Source organism: Oncorhynchus mykiss, chromosome 22 (assembly GCF_013265735.2).
Source record: "Oncorhynchus mykiss isolate Arlee chromosome 22, USDA_OmykA_1.1, whole genome shotgun sequence".
Lineage (NCBI taxonomy): Eukaryota > Metazoa > Chordata > Actinopteri > Salmoniformes > Salmonidae > Oncorhynchus > Oncorhynchus mykiss.
The window spans coordinates 28,996,761-29,011,764 of NC_048586.1; the positions used below are offsets into that span (position 1 = coordinate 28,996,761).

General features: G+C 42.9%; 1 protein-coding gene across 1 annotated transcript; it reads left to right on the forward strand.

The window, feature by feature from the left end:
- Positions 1–1,002: 1,002 nt before the first annotated feature.
- LOC110501700 (high-affinity choline transporter 1-like) lies at positions 1,003–13,521 on the forward strand. The gene is made up of 9 exons (XM_021579436.2): positions 1,003–1,135; positions 1,860–2,097; positions 3,096–3,209; positions 5,007–5,162; positions 5,369–5,517; positions 5,648–5,791; positions 5,927–6,080; positions 7,174–7,391; positions 9,094–13,521. The coding sequence occupies exons 2-9, from the start codon at positions 1,914–1,916 to the stop codon at positions 9,745–9,747; spliced, it is 1,773 nt and encodes a 590-aa protein (XP_021435111.2). The 5' UTR covers positions 1,003–1,135; positions 1,860–1,913; the 3' UTR covers positions 9,748–13,521.
- Positions 13,522–15,004: the final 1,483 nt, after the last annotated feature.

Consider the following 15,004-nt stretch of genomic DNA (forward strand, 5'->3'; position numbering starts at 1 on the left):
CTTTGAGGATCAATAAAAAGTGGTTCTTCAAAGAACTTCTAGGGGTTCCCCCACAGTTTCAATTTGAAGAACCCCTAAAGGATACCCCAGGAATCTTTTCTTTTTAGAGTGTAGATTGGATGGAAGTGGTTGTTTCCAAATTTCAGTACCGTGGACAGCAACAATCTGACAATTGCGAGTTTATACTCCAAATCCCCGATGAGCTATCTCCAAAAACTTGACGCACACCACGCAGAGCTACTAAATGCACACTGAAAGTAGAACAATGTTGGTGTAGGTCAGGGATCATCAACTAGAGCGGATGGTCGGGGGCCTGAACATAATTCTAAATAATTTGTAGACTGCAAATTGACTGCAAAAAGCCCACACAAATATATTTGACTTAAACATAATTATTTCAAACCTTGCTTACATTTGTATAGGATCACGTCTCTCTATAATCTGTGGGAATATACCAAAATTAAAATCACGTGGAAATATTTCCTGGTGTTTTTTTGTATTTTTATGTCCAACAGTCTGACTGATTCTCGTTCCTATTGCCCATGGCTATAATGTTAGACACTATCCTGCATAGAATGGCCCATGTTTTACCAGATAAATAAATAATTTAAATGTTACTGGATGTAGCAAGAGAAAGGCCATCCGTCCAGCATTCTAACCGCCCACTATCTCAACATTCTCCCGCGTAAAAAAATTCCAGTGCTTTCATTTCCACTCAACAGGCCCCTGTGTAAACGTCAATCACGTCTAAATGTAACCTGGAGAGTTAACGGGGTCTATTCAAACCGGACGTTTTAGGGGACATCTCTCCCCTGGGTGTGCGTCATGCCATTACCTATTAGTTATTTTCCTGTCCTTTCCTGGAAGACCTTCACTGTCTGCCTCTACACAACCTGTCACCTTTATTGATAAACCAAACCCACCACTCGCCTTCAGTTTCTCACGCCCATACCCCCACCCCCTCTGACGAATATTCCTCTCATAAACCACACCGGGGAATTACACACGGGTGGCGTGGATTACGTTGAGTTCTAAGATTTTTCAAACCAGGATCTTACCCATTATTCTCTGGAAATCCAGTTGGTCGCTCTTTTGCAACCACCGCCCGAGGTCCATTTAAGAGCCAACTATAAAGGTAGGAGGAACACACACTGTGTCCTGGATAGGGTACTCCCTCGTTCTCCAAACAATTGTCTTTACATATATGTTTCAACCGGTTTGTTAATTAACTGTCGCCTCAGATTTCATTCAATTGAAGTAGAAGTCATTAGCTGAAATTACGTTTAAGTGTGTGTGTGAGAGATCGGCGGGTCTTTGAAAGGAAGTCGATATTACTGCTTTAGTCGCTCCTGAAACACTGCCGTCAGCAAGAATTAAACCTGAAAAGTGATTTGATTTTGGTGTGGCACGAAAGACACATCCAGTTAAAATGTCTCAGCACTTTATTTTCCTAGTAGGGCGCGCTCTCCGCGATGCGTAATGCGCCTTTTACGCACATGTGAAACCGGTGTAGAACATAGCCTTTTCTACATCTGATAAAACATGGTTACAATCACAATCCCTGTTTTACTTTAAACATTATTGTAAAACCCATAATCATTCGTGGGTGTATTATGTAGCCTACATTATTTTAACATGTAAATAAAACAAAATCTTCAACAAAAGAGTGGAAAGAGAGAAAGCTCAAATGGTCAAATAATATTATAGCCAATACAAATTCAACTAATTATTATTTAGCCAATTATGTAATAAAACAGTTACATCTGTTTGTCTTAAGAAGATACACGTTTGATTGTGCGTCTGATGACCACTTTACCGGGAGTGGCTGAGTGGCTTTTTCCTCTCCATCCCTGGCGCAGGTCTCAATGAAACGCCGTTCCTCACGCAGAGACTGATCACGGCAGTGGAAGAGGATGGCCGTCCACGCTGAGGGGATCGTGGCTATAGTGATCTTCTACTTGCTTATTCTGGCCGTGGGGATATGGGCCGCGTGGAAGAACAAAAATTCAGGGGTGTCGGAGGGCCAGGACCGCAGTGAAACCATCATGGTGGGCGGGAGGGACATTGGGTTGTTCGTCGGTGGATTCACCATGACGGGTGAGTTGTGACATGTTTTTAGACTTCGCGACTTGGAGAGAGATTGTGGCAGGGCTGGGTTGGCTTATAACATTTAATTCATGATTTGAAAACCTACAATTGTTTCCTATGAGGATGGTTTACATTTAAATGTGGACTTCTTCCTAAATTGACTGAATTGTTGGAGAGGAATTGCACCTTGCATTTCTTTCCAAATATTTCCGCTGTCAACTTTAGAGACAGTTTAGTGATGGGGAAATTGAAATCAATCATGTTCCTCATGACACAATGGAAACTGACGTAATAAGACAAATGCCTGTATGACTGTTTTTCCCCACACAGCAGTCAGACCAGCACCGCGGACCGGTTTTACGCACGGACCTTTATCAACTGTTGCGATAGGCATCGCGAAAATCAATTACCTAAATTTCAACGACAGCTGTTGTATCGAGTTGGAGAACACAATGTATCGACGGGCTATTGTAAATGCACACCGTCTCATTATCAGAATTATTCCCTTGTTTTAGTGAGAACAACATTAATTGACGCCAAAGTTAATTAAAGACCCAGAGCATTTCCTAACTAATCTCTTTGATGCTATTTTAATAACAGACCCCGGAGGTGCAGGCTTTTATAGGCGCGAAAAGTCATCAATTATTTATTTTCCGCCAGTTACAGAAATGCTCAGGAAAATAATGGTGGCCTAATTGATCTATGTTAACCGTTTCATAACTTACCAATCCTGACATATTCATTAGCTTTATTAACTGGGAATAAGAACTAGGTTATTAACGTTCTGTGATTTATTCCACTAAATATATCAGATTTGACATTGTTTGTATGATTGGATATTATTTGTGTAATTAATTTGAAGGCTACAATGTGGCTCTAAAATTAAGTCTATGAAAAACATAAACTATAAAGACATCTCAACAATTATAATTTTTTTTAGGCAAGCTTATTAATGTGTGTTAAATGTTTTTTTATATCTTAAACTATGTGATGAACCTCTCCTCCAGCTACATGGGTGGGCGGAGGCTACATCAACGGGACGGCAGAGTATGTCTACCTGCCTGACTACGGCCTTGCCTGGGCACAAGCTCCCTTTGGATATGCCCTCAGTCTGGTAGTAGGTAAGGACACTAACCAATTGTGTTGGGATTCATCATCATCAATGAAGGATAGTACCGTCGTTCCACCAATTAGGTGCCTTTTGAGTATAGTGTAACTTTCACCAAATGTATACTTGTGTGTTCAAATGTGTTCAACTTCATAAAAAAACGAGTTTTCCCATCTCAAGAGGTTAAATAGAAAAAATACTCTAGTAAGTGTCTATTAGCCTAAGTGTCAAATATAGTAACAGGGTTGACTGTAACAGTGTTGAAAATGTCATCTTATATCAGCCATAAATCCCCTTGCTAAAGGGTGATGGCAGCATGTTGTGTGCAACAGGGAGGGGTCATTGAATGCCAGCTTCACAAATCATTTAAATTGTGAGAATATTTCTAGCCTGGCTATCTATGGGTAACAGCGTTGACGTGAGAATATTTCTAGCCTGGCTATCTATGGGTAACAGCGTTGACGTGAGAATATTTCTAGCCTGGCTATCTATGGGTAACAGCGTTGACGTGAGAATATTTCTAGCCTGGCTATCTATGGGTAACAGCGTTGACGTGAGAATATTACTAGCCTGGCTATCTATGGGTAACAGCGTTGACGTGAGAATATTTCTAGCCTGGCTATCTATGGGTAACAGCGTTGACGTGAGAATATTTCTAGCCTGGCTATCTATGGGTAACAGCGTTGACGTGAGAATATTTCTAGCCTGGCTATCTATGGGTAACAGCGTTGACGTGAGAATATTTCTAGCCTGGCTATCTATGGGTAACAGCGTTGACGTGAGAATATTACTAGCCTGGCTATCTATGGGTAACAGCGTTGACGTGAGAATATTTCTAGCCTGGCTATCTATGGGTAACAGCGTTGACGTGAGAATATTTCTAGCCTGGCTATCTATGGGTAACAGCGTTGACGTGAGAATATTTCTAGCCTGGCTATCTATGGGTAACAGCGTTGACGTGAGAATATTTCTAGCCTGGCTATCTATGGGTAACAGCGTTGACGTGAGAATATTTCTAGCCTGGCTATCTATGGGTAACAGCGTTGACGTGAGAATATTTCTAGCCTGGCTATCTATGGGTAACAGCGTTGACGTGAGAATATTTCTAGCCTGGCTATCTATGGGTAACAGCGTTGACGTGAGAATATTTCTAGCCTGGCTATCTATGGGTAACAGCATTGACGTGATAATATTTCTAGCCTGGCTATCTATGGGTAACAGCGTTGACGTGAGAATATTTCTAGCCTGGCTATCTATGGGTAACAGCGTTGACGTGAGAATATTTCTAGACTGGCTATCTATGGGTAACAGCGTTGACGTGATAATATTTCTAGCCTGGCTATCTATGGGTAACAGCGTTGACGTGAGAATATTTCTAGCCTGGCTATCTATGGGTAACAGCGTTGACGTGAGAATATTTCTAGCCTGGCTATCTATGGGTAACAGCGTTGACGTGAGAATATTTCTAGCCTGGCTATCTATGGGTAACAGCGTTGACGTGAGAATATTTCTAGCCTGGCTATCTATGGGTAACAGCGTGACCCTCTCAGTTTTTCACTACAAAACACCAGAAAATGGCCAAAAAGAGTAGAACCAGCTCACTTGCTTTCACACTATGATTTGACTATTAGATGTTCATTGTTTCTCACCATAGTAAAACAAGAGTTCACTTCATGTAACAGGGTTGACATTAAAATGAGGCACAGGTTGTTGTTGTTTTTGAACCTTAAAATGAATCACTAATCATTTTGTGGGACAACCCAGTATCTCAATGACGATGTTGGTTAATGGTGTCTCTCTCGTGCTCCAGGTGGCCTGTTCTTTGCCAAGCCCATGCGCTCCAGAGGTTACGTCACCATGCTGGACCCGTTCCAGCAGATATATGGGAAGCGCATGGGGGGGCTGCTCTTCATTCCCGCGCTCATGGGGGAGATCTTCTGGTCTGCCGCCATCTTGTCAGCCCTGGGTAGGCTTGGGAACCATACGATTTTAACTCCATTATTCAAATGAAAAATCCTTATTGAAAAGGGAGAGATGAGGAAAATGAATAGGCTATACATTCTTCAATAATCAGGCGTTAGACTGTAGCACCACATGTTTATTTATTTGACACATCAGACCTGACTTCATACCTGCTGCTGATGTGTGTGTGTGTCCCTGTGTTTTGTCTAGGAGCTACTCTGAGTGTGATTGTGGACATTGACATCAACATGTCGGTGGTGATCTCAGCCCTGATAGCCATCTTCTACACCCTGGTAGGAGGCCTGTACTCTGTGGCCTACACTGACGTGGTGCAGCTCTTCTGTATCTTCCTGGGACTGGTGAGTCCAACACAAAGCGTACTTCCTCCTTTGCCATACAACTCCAGGATGATGTACTCTCCAGCGCTGATCATGGTGCTGAAACCCCCCCACCCTTCCCCTCATCTCTCTCTCTCTCGCTCTCTCTCAGTGGGTCAGTGTGCCGTTTGCCCTGTCCAACCCAGCGGTGTCAAGCATCAGTGTGACAGCTAAAGAGGCTGTGTACCAGACACCCTGGCTGGGTAAGATAGACTCAGCAGACACCTGGATGTGGATCGACAACTTCTGTCTTCTGGTATGTCATCAGACACTATAATCATCAGTCAATTATATTGACTATAATGTAATTATGCTTAGGTTTGGAGTATGTATTCATTATAAAGCTGTGCGTTGGTTTGTTGTGTATTGACTGTGGTGTTTCTGTCCCTAGATGTTGGGGGGGATTCCGTGGCAGGTGTATTTTCAACGGGTTCTCTCTGCCTCTTCAGCTACGTACGCCCAGGTTCTGTCCTTCATCGCTGCCGCTGGTTGCCTGGTCATGGCTGTCCCCTCCGTCCTCATAGGAGCGATAGGGGCCTCCACAGGTAAACACACATACACACGCACACAGGCACGCACATACTCACATATACACAGGCACTCACATACACACACACAAACATTTGTCTCACACATATTTTCTCATTCATTACGTTGTTCATATCCATGAATCCACTCACATTATTTACTAATGGGAAGTATGATAAAAAGCCCCATCTTTCTCTATTAGCTTGTTTCTACAATGTATCTCAGCTCAGATGTATACACCAGTAGGCAGGATACAGTGGGATGTAAACAACACCAGACGGCTCCTGTCATACAGCACGAAGAGGGATTCATTAGGAGATGTGATTTCTGTCAATATTACATCAGGAGGAATACTAATTAATTAGGTTGATCTGAAGATTCTTCATCAAAGTCACTGTTAATCAACAGCTGTTTGTTAAAGTCCAGAAGTGAGAAGGAGAGTGAGACTGACTGACTAGGGGTATGACTGACATGGACGAGTGAGGAGAAGGGGGAAGTGGTAGAATGGAGGGGGAGAGGAGGTATTCAGATGGCAGATATATGTTCTGGTGTTGTGGGGATTTATTATTTATTCCTGTTGAGATACATGCAGTTCCTGTCATCACTGATGAAATGACAACGTTCAGAATAGTGTCGTACTATGGCTTTGAGACTAGAGATATTTTCTAACAGACAGATTGAATCACATCTGTTGTATGTACGGATTTGAGTAAACCCTGCCCATATACATTTGATAAACCCTGCCCATATACATTTTATAAACCCTGCCCATATACATTTTATAAACCCTGCCCATATACATTTTATAAACCCTGCCCATATACATTTTATAAACCCTGCCCATATACATTTTATAAACCCTGCCCATATACATTTTATAAACCCTGCCCATATACATTTGATAAACCCCGCCCATATACATTTGATAAACCCCGCCCATATACATTTGATAAACCCCGCCCATATACATTTGATAAACCCTGCCCATATACATTTTATAAACCCTGCCCATATACATTTGATAAACCCCGCCCATATACATTTAATAAACCCCGCCCATAAACATTTTGGCCCAAAAGTACGTAAACTACTGTCTGTTGTATTCCCCAGACTGGAACCAGACTACATACGGGGCAATTCCTCCCAAAGAGAAGGACCAATCAGATATGATCCTGCCCATCGTGCTGCAGCACCTGTGCCCACCCTGGATCTCCTTCTTTGGTCTGGGGGCGGTGTCTGCCGCTGTGATGTCATCAGCGGACTCCTCCATCCTTTCAGCCAGTTCAATGTTCGCCAGAAACATCTACAAGCTGGCCTTCAGACAGTCTGTGAGTGCACACACACACACACACATACATAAAGTGGGGCAAAAAAGTATTTAGTCAGCCACCAATTGTGCAAGTTCTCCCACTTAAAAAGATGAGAGAGGCCTGTAATTTTCATCATAGGTACACTTCAACTATGACAGACAAAATGAGAAAAAAATCCAGAAAATCACATTGTAGGATTTTTAATGAATTTATTTGCAAATTATGGTGGAAAATAAGTATTTGGTCACCTACAAAAAAGCAAGATTTCTGGCTCTCACAGACCTGTAACTTCTTCTTTAAGAGGCTCCTCTGTCCTCCACTCGTTACCTGTATTAATGGCACCTGTTTGAACTTGTTATCAGTATAAAAGACACCTGTCCACAACCTCAAACAGTCACACTCCAAACTCCACTATGGCCAAGACCAAAGAGCTGTCAAAGGACACCAGAAACAAAATTGTAGACCTGCACCAGGCTGGGAAGATTGAATCTGCAATAGGTAAGCAGCTTGGTTTGAAGAAATACACTGTGGGAGCAATTATTAGGAAATGGAAGACATACAAGACCACTGATAACGATCTGGGGCTCCACGCAAGATCTCACCCCGTGGGGTCAAAATGATCACAAGAACGGTGAATGACCTGCAGAGAGCTGGGACCAAAGTAACAAAGCCTACCATCAGTAACACACTACGCCGCCAGGGACTCAAATCCTGCAGTGCCAGACGTGTCCCCCTGCTTAAGCCAGTACATGTCCAGGCCCGTCTGAAGTTTGCTAGAGAGCATTTGGATGATCCAGAAGAAGATTGAGAGAATGTCATATGGTCAGATGAAACCAATATATAACTTTTTGGTAAAAACTCAACTCGTCGTGTTTGGAGGACAACGAATGCTGAGTTGCATCCAAAGAACACCATACCTACTGTGAAGCATGGGGGTGGAAACATCATGCTTTGGGGCTGTTTTTCTGCAAAGGGACCAGGACGACTGATCCGTGTAAAGGAAAGAATGAATGGGGCCATGTATCATGAGACTTTGAGTGAAAACCTCCTTCCATCAGCAAGGGCATTGAAGATGAAACGTGGCTGGGTCTTTCAGCATGACAATGATCCCAAACACACCGCCCGGGCAACGAAGGAGTGGCTTCGTAAGAAGCATTTCAAGGTCCTGTCGTGGCCTAGCCAGTCTCCAGATCTCAACCCCATAGAAAATCTTTGGAGGGAGTTGAAAGTCCGTGTTGCCCAGCAACAGCCCCAAAACATCACTGCTCTAGAGGAGATCTGCATGGAGGAATGGGCCAAAATACCAGCAACAGTGTGTGAAAACCTTGTGAAGACTTACAGAAAACGTTTGACCTCTGTCATTGCCAACAAATGGTATATAACAAAGTATTGAGATAAACTTTTGTTATTGACCAAATAATTATTTTCCACCATAATTTGCAAATAAATTCATAAAAAATCCTACAATGTGATTTTCTGGATTTTTTTTTCTCGTTTTGTCTGCCATAGTTGAAGTGTACCTATGATGAAAATTACAGGCCTCTCTCATATTTTTAAGTGGGAGAACTTGCACAATTGGTGGCTGACTAAATACTTTTTTACCCCACTGTACATATGCAGGCACGCACAATAAACACACAGGAAACACAAGATACATAAATGCACACAGATACAAACACTAAAGTCCCTCCTCCCCTTTCCTTCTCCTTAACCCCAATAGGCAACAGACCGTGAGATCGTGTGGGTGATGCGTATCACCATCTTTGTGTTTGGAGCTCTGGCCACGGCCATGGCGTTGCTCACAGGGACAGTGTACGGCCTGTGGTACCTGAGCTCCGACCTGGTCTATGTTATCATCTTCCCCCAGCTGCTCAGCGTGCTCTTCATCAAAGGAACCAACACGTACGGCTCGGTGGCCGGCTACATCTTCGGTCTGCTGCTGCGTATCGGGGGAGGGGAGCCCTACCTCAAACTACCCCCCTTTATCTACTACCCCGGGTGGGTGCAACAGGAAAAGATCCACCACCTGACTGGAGACGTGGAGTACTTCATCCAGCAACGCTTCCCCTTTAAAACGGTCTCCATGCTGGCCTCCTTCCTGGGTAACGTGGCCTTCTCCTACCTGCTCAAGTACCTGTTTGAGTCTGGGACTCTGTCTCATAAGTATGACTTCATGGATGCTGTGGTGTCCAAACACAGTAAGGAGATCATGGACAAGACCACGTTGGTCAGTAACGACAACATCATCCTGTCGGAGATGGCGCCGGTCAAAACGCACCTCAGCACCTCACTGGCCGGGGCGTTTACAAACACAGAGGCTCTCAGTGATGACGAGGAGTCCAGCCCCGAGTCCTTAAACAACGACCAGGAGTAGAGACCAGGACCCAAAGCCCAGGACCCAGAGCCAGACCTAGACCCAGAACTGACTAGAACCAGCCCTCCTGGGTACCTACCCTCCTGCAGAATTTTGCTGCAGCCTTGCTCTAACATACCTGACGCTACTAATCAGCATCTTTAATAGCTCAACCAGGTGTGCTACAGTAGGGCTGGAGCAAAAGCCTGCATACCAATTGCTCTCCAGCAGAAGGGTTAGCCAGCCCTGATGTAGATCCTTGAACCCAGGCCCAGACCATGTCTGTCCAGCCATCCAGCCCCGTCGTGTTCTCATCATATCAACCACTGACTGACTCTCTGCGAATCAGACGCCACGGCCATTTTAGTTTTCTGTTCTCAGTGCTGCTACAGTAAATGGAGTCATTATAAAGGTAAGGTAATCAAGGTATAAAATATAACTGTCTGTATGTGTCAATAGGGAGCTCTGAGATGGATGCCAGCCCAGAGGGTGATATAATGCAATATTTAATTGTGTGTGTGTGTACGTGTGTACGTGCGTGCGTGTGTGCGTGCGTGCGTGAACAAATTAATATCCATTAGTTATGTGTCTGAAATCAGCTTTAGATTATTTTATTTATTTATTTAGATTATTTCCTAATTTGCTTAGAATTAACTTACTAATACAGCAATACTGTTTTTAGGGTCCATGCTTTAAATATATATGTCATTACAAATCATTCCAAACTGTTGATTGTTTTTTATCTTGATAGCAAAAACACAACATTTCAGTTTGTTTTTATGTTGTGTGCTCATAATCTAATTTCCACACAATAAGCTGGTACAGTTCAGAATACTCAGTGTTAACAATATTTGCATAGTAACCGGATTTGAACAGAGCTGAGAAGGGAAACTCCTATTCCATGTTGTCCATGTCCCAAAATCCTCCTCTCTGCAGGTGGAGAGGTTCAATACTGTGCTGTTGTGTTGGAGCGGAACACTTGCTATATTTCACAGTCTTACATCACATTTTTACTGAGAAACTACCGTGTGTCAGCAATATAGGTGACAAGACATACAAATACTGTATTAATGGCTATACTGGTTGAAAGTGGACCTAGCTGTGGTTTTCATCCATCTGCATTAGAAATGACACCATATTCCCTATATAGTGCACTACTTTTGGCCAGAGCCACATAAGGTTAGGTAGTGTGCAATATAGGAAATAGGGTACCATTTGAGATGGGCCCTATAATCGTTTGTTACCTTCTCTAAACTGTTATTGAGTGCAGAGCAGCAGCAGAGCGGCAGAGGGGTTGGGGAGGCTGAGATTGCTCCTCCAGGGATCGTATCAATAACCCGTTTGCACGAACGATTCGATTCTTCTCCGTCCGTCTGCCCCAAGAACATTTGATTGGTGTTCCAAGCTGGTTATGAGCTGAGACAGGGAAAGAACAGCACTGGTTGTTTTGGTATCAGTGGTTGTATTGATTGGAAGCTGAGCAGGTCCTATGCTGAGTGAATGATAGGTGAACGCTGACAGGGCCCGGCTCTAGCCTTTTGGGGAGCCCATGTTTTATGTTTTAAACTTCATTTCCTGAGATTCTACAGGAAGTGTAGTGAAAATGTTCCAATTTATAACACATTTCATGCAATAGTACACATTTTGCCGTGAGGCAGAGAGATTGTTTTGCAGTTCTACTGCAATTTTATCCATTTTTACCATGGGGTGGAAAGATATTTTTGCAGTTTTAAAGCAAATTTCCTGCAATTCTACACATTTTGTAATGAATTATGCCATGTTAATATGATATCTCACTGAGAATGCCAAACAAAATCAATGGGGGCCTGCTGGAGGTCAGGTCCCCTGGGCATTTGGTATTCGGCCATGATTACTACAAGTTTAGATAGCTGACGAGTTTAACTACCACTCTAAAAATTGTTAGCTGACATGGCTAACTGAGTGGCTGTCAGTAGCTAGGTTTCCATCCAATTTCGACAGATTTTCATGCAGATATTCTAAAACCTGCATAAAATAATATGCTTATTTTGCACCAGAGATGTGTTTCCATTAAACTTACTTTTTGCCTTTAAAATACTGTGCGTGACGTAATGTAGATGGAAATAACTTTTGTGGTTCAATTTCCATTTAACAGTACCAAATGAAAAATAAGAGTTAGATGGGTTTCAATCACATTTTCAGCTCTACTGATGGTCTTGTCACAAAACCTTTTGAGTTATATAATGTATTCACTCTGGTCTTGTCACGAAACCTTTTGAGTTATATAATGTATTCACTCTGGTCTTGTCACGAAACCTTTTGAGTTATATAATGTATTCACTCTGGTCTTGTCACGAAACCTTTTGAGTTATATAATGTATTCACTCTGGTCTTGTCACGAAACCTTTTGAGTTATATAATGTATTCACTCCGGTCTTGGCACGTGTGCTCTAGCCAACAGCTGGCAGATACAGTGCAGGTAGATTACCTATGTTATGAGATTATTATGGATAAGAGTGTGTTTTTCAAACGGCAGCCAGGAATCGATCATGTCACCAGAAGAAGACCCTCAATATTTTTTGGAAAGGAGCATCAAATTCATCACCTTGCACATTCACCCACTGTGTGAAGTTCATCATAACTTATTTCAACTGCAGCCTAATAAACTGCATGATTTTCCGAGTCGTAGTGGGAGGACCACACAATATATCATTGCATCACTCCAAGTTTACTTCGATAGGATGGTTATTATACCAATATTTGCGCATAAAGGCGCTTCCACTACCATTTCTCACATAATTCATTTTACAGACACAAGAAGATCACACCATGTTGAACCAACATTGTCTGTTGGCATTTATAAAATTGTATCGGCATTTCTTGTTTCCATCAGCCCAGTCGTGACTTGTTTATGCGTCAGGTAATTGATGCTCATGAAATGGCTGGATGGAAACGTAGTCAGTGAACTGACACAAGAAGAAAAAACTGCTGATACACAACCACATTTCTAAATCGCACCTGGTGTATTATACTATTCTAACTGTCAACAGTAAGTTGAGACCCTGACCGACTTCCTTTTTAAGACATTTGTGGGGAGACCCCCTAGCAGCCAGGGGCCCTAAGCTTATGTCTCTTATGCCTCGAACCAGCCCTAAACGCTGAGGAAGGTCTGTTGACCAATAGGTTGGTCAGAGAAAACATGTCAAAATGCAGATTTGAGATGATGATGGGAAATTTGGTTGTTGTTTCGATGTTGTTGAGTATTTCTATTCTCTGCTTCACTCCTCTCAAATAGTATTTGTTAGTAAACATTTGCTGGTCTTAATATATCATTTTAATCTGTTTGAATTATGGCCTTAATTTGGGTAGTATTGGGAGCTGGTCTGATGCTATGCAAAGTGTCAGAGTGGACTTGTGTGTCAGGCAGTCTGTTTAGAATGTAATGTGAATGTAAAGTTTCCTCTCCTTCAACCAGGAGACCAGGCTTCATGCTGTCTTATGTGCTACAGTATCACTGGAAAACCAAATCAAAATGAAAGAATAAAAAACATAATCACATCAGTTGCTCGGCTGGCTATACTAAATGTGCTTCTATGTCGTAAATGGAAATATATATTTATGTGTGATACATGTATATACCAACAAAGTCAGCATATGAACAAATGGAATATACGTTTCAATGCAACGTTATCAATTATTTATCCGTTTAGTGAGGTGAAATTACAGCTACATAATTATTCATTTATTTATGCAGTGTCTATAAAATTATGGTGATTAAAATGTGAGGTAAATAAATGATATTATTTAGCACATTGATCATTTGTCTTTCATTGTTTTTGTGTATTACATATAACCAGTGCAGTGTGAGAGCTGTAAACAGCTGGTATAAAGAGAGGGCTGAATGGCTGATTTGATAGCTCTGGGTAACGTACCACGGTAAGTGAGATGGGCCAAGGTCTTCCCTTTACTCTCTAAACAATCTTTTCAGCTCCAGTGATTTTGTTGGTATTTATGTGTAGCCCTACCTCTGTGATCTCCAATCAGGGCATCAAACCCACTTTTTAGCGAACAGTGAAAAGACAGACTGATTTCTCTGCTGATATGCCAATATGGGGTGTGTGTGTGTGTGTGTGTGATTGGCAGCTCTGACAGCAGTGATGGTTATTATATTCTGTGTTGGTCTTTGATTGATGCCTTTTTCCAGAACCCCAGATGAAGCACTCTCATGCCAAACAGACAGACACACACTGACGGCCTTCTGTAATGCCAAACAGACAGACACACCCTGACGGCCTTCTGTAATGCCAAACAGACAGACACACACCCTGACGGCCTTATATAATGCCAAACAGACAGAAACACACCCTGACGGCCTTCTGTAATGCCAAACAGACAGACACACACCCTGACGGCCTTATGTAATGCCAAACAGACAGACACACACCCTGACGGCCTTCTGTAATGCCAAACAGACAGACACACACCCTGACGGCCTTCTGTAATGCCAAACAGACAGACACACAACCTGACGGCCTTCTGTAATGCCAAACAGACAGACACACACCCTGACGGCCTTATATAATGCCAAACAGACAGACACACACCCTGACGGCCTTCTGTATGCCAAACAGACAGACACACACCCTGACGGCCTTCTGTAATGCCAAACAGACAGACACACACCCTGACGGCCTTCTGTAATGCCAAACAGACAGACACACACCCTGACGGCCTTCTGTAATGCCAAACCAAACCACTGACACGCCTAACCTGATGCTTCACACTGACCTGAATACAAGACTTCCTCCCATGCCCTGACCCCATCTGGCCCCTGATCCAGTTAGCTCATTCATTTCAACAACCTTGGTTGGGGTGTGAAGTAGCAACAGACTACTGTTTGTTCTCCCCTCAACCCCTGGGCCATGAACTCATCACAGAGTATTGGGAAAACCAAGGTCACTCCACTCCATCAGGATAATTAAACACAGACACAGTGGGTGATGTGTCTGATGGTGTGAGTTTATGTACATGCGTACAGATGTAGGATTGCAGGACTGTTCTCCGGCAACAGGGTGATCAAATTAAGATGCTACATTTGTACCTGTGTGTGTGGGAAGACCTCAATAGAATGCTGCTGTTGGCAGCCTTGATAGAAATCACTAGGGGAAATACTGGTGAACATTGGACTCCACTTCTGTTCACACCCCCTTCAGGCTAACATCACAGAGGTATAACTCATGCCCATGCACTTGACGGACTAACACAATTGACATTGGATATGCTGTACAGTTCAAGGCTT

Excerpts from the sequence above, each read along its gene's own strand:
- LOC110501700 (XM_021579436.2), top strand. The coding sequence starts at position 1,914 with ATGGCCGTCCACGCTGAGGGGATCGTGGCTATAGTGATCTTCTACTTG. Across the intron at positions 2,098-3,095 it reads CGGTGGATTCACCATGACGG|CTACATGGGTGGGCGGAGGC; the intron begins GTGAGTTGTGAC and ends CCTCTCCTCCAG. Across the intron at positions 3,210-5,006 it reads TGCCCTCAGTCTGGTAGTAG|GTGGCCTGTTCTTTGCCAAG; the intron begins GTAAGGACACTA and ends CTCGTGCTCCAG.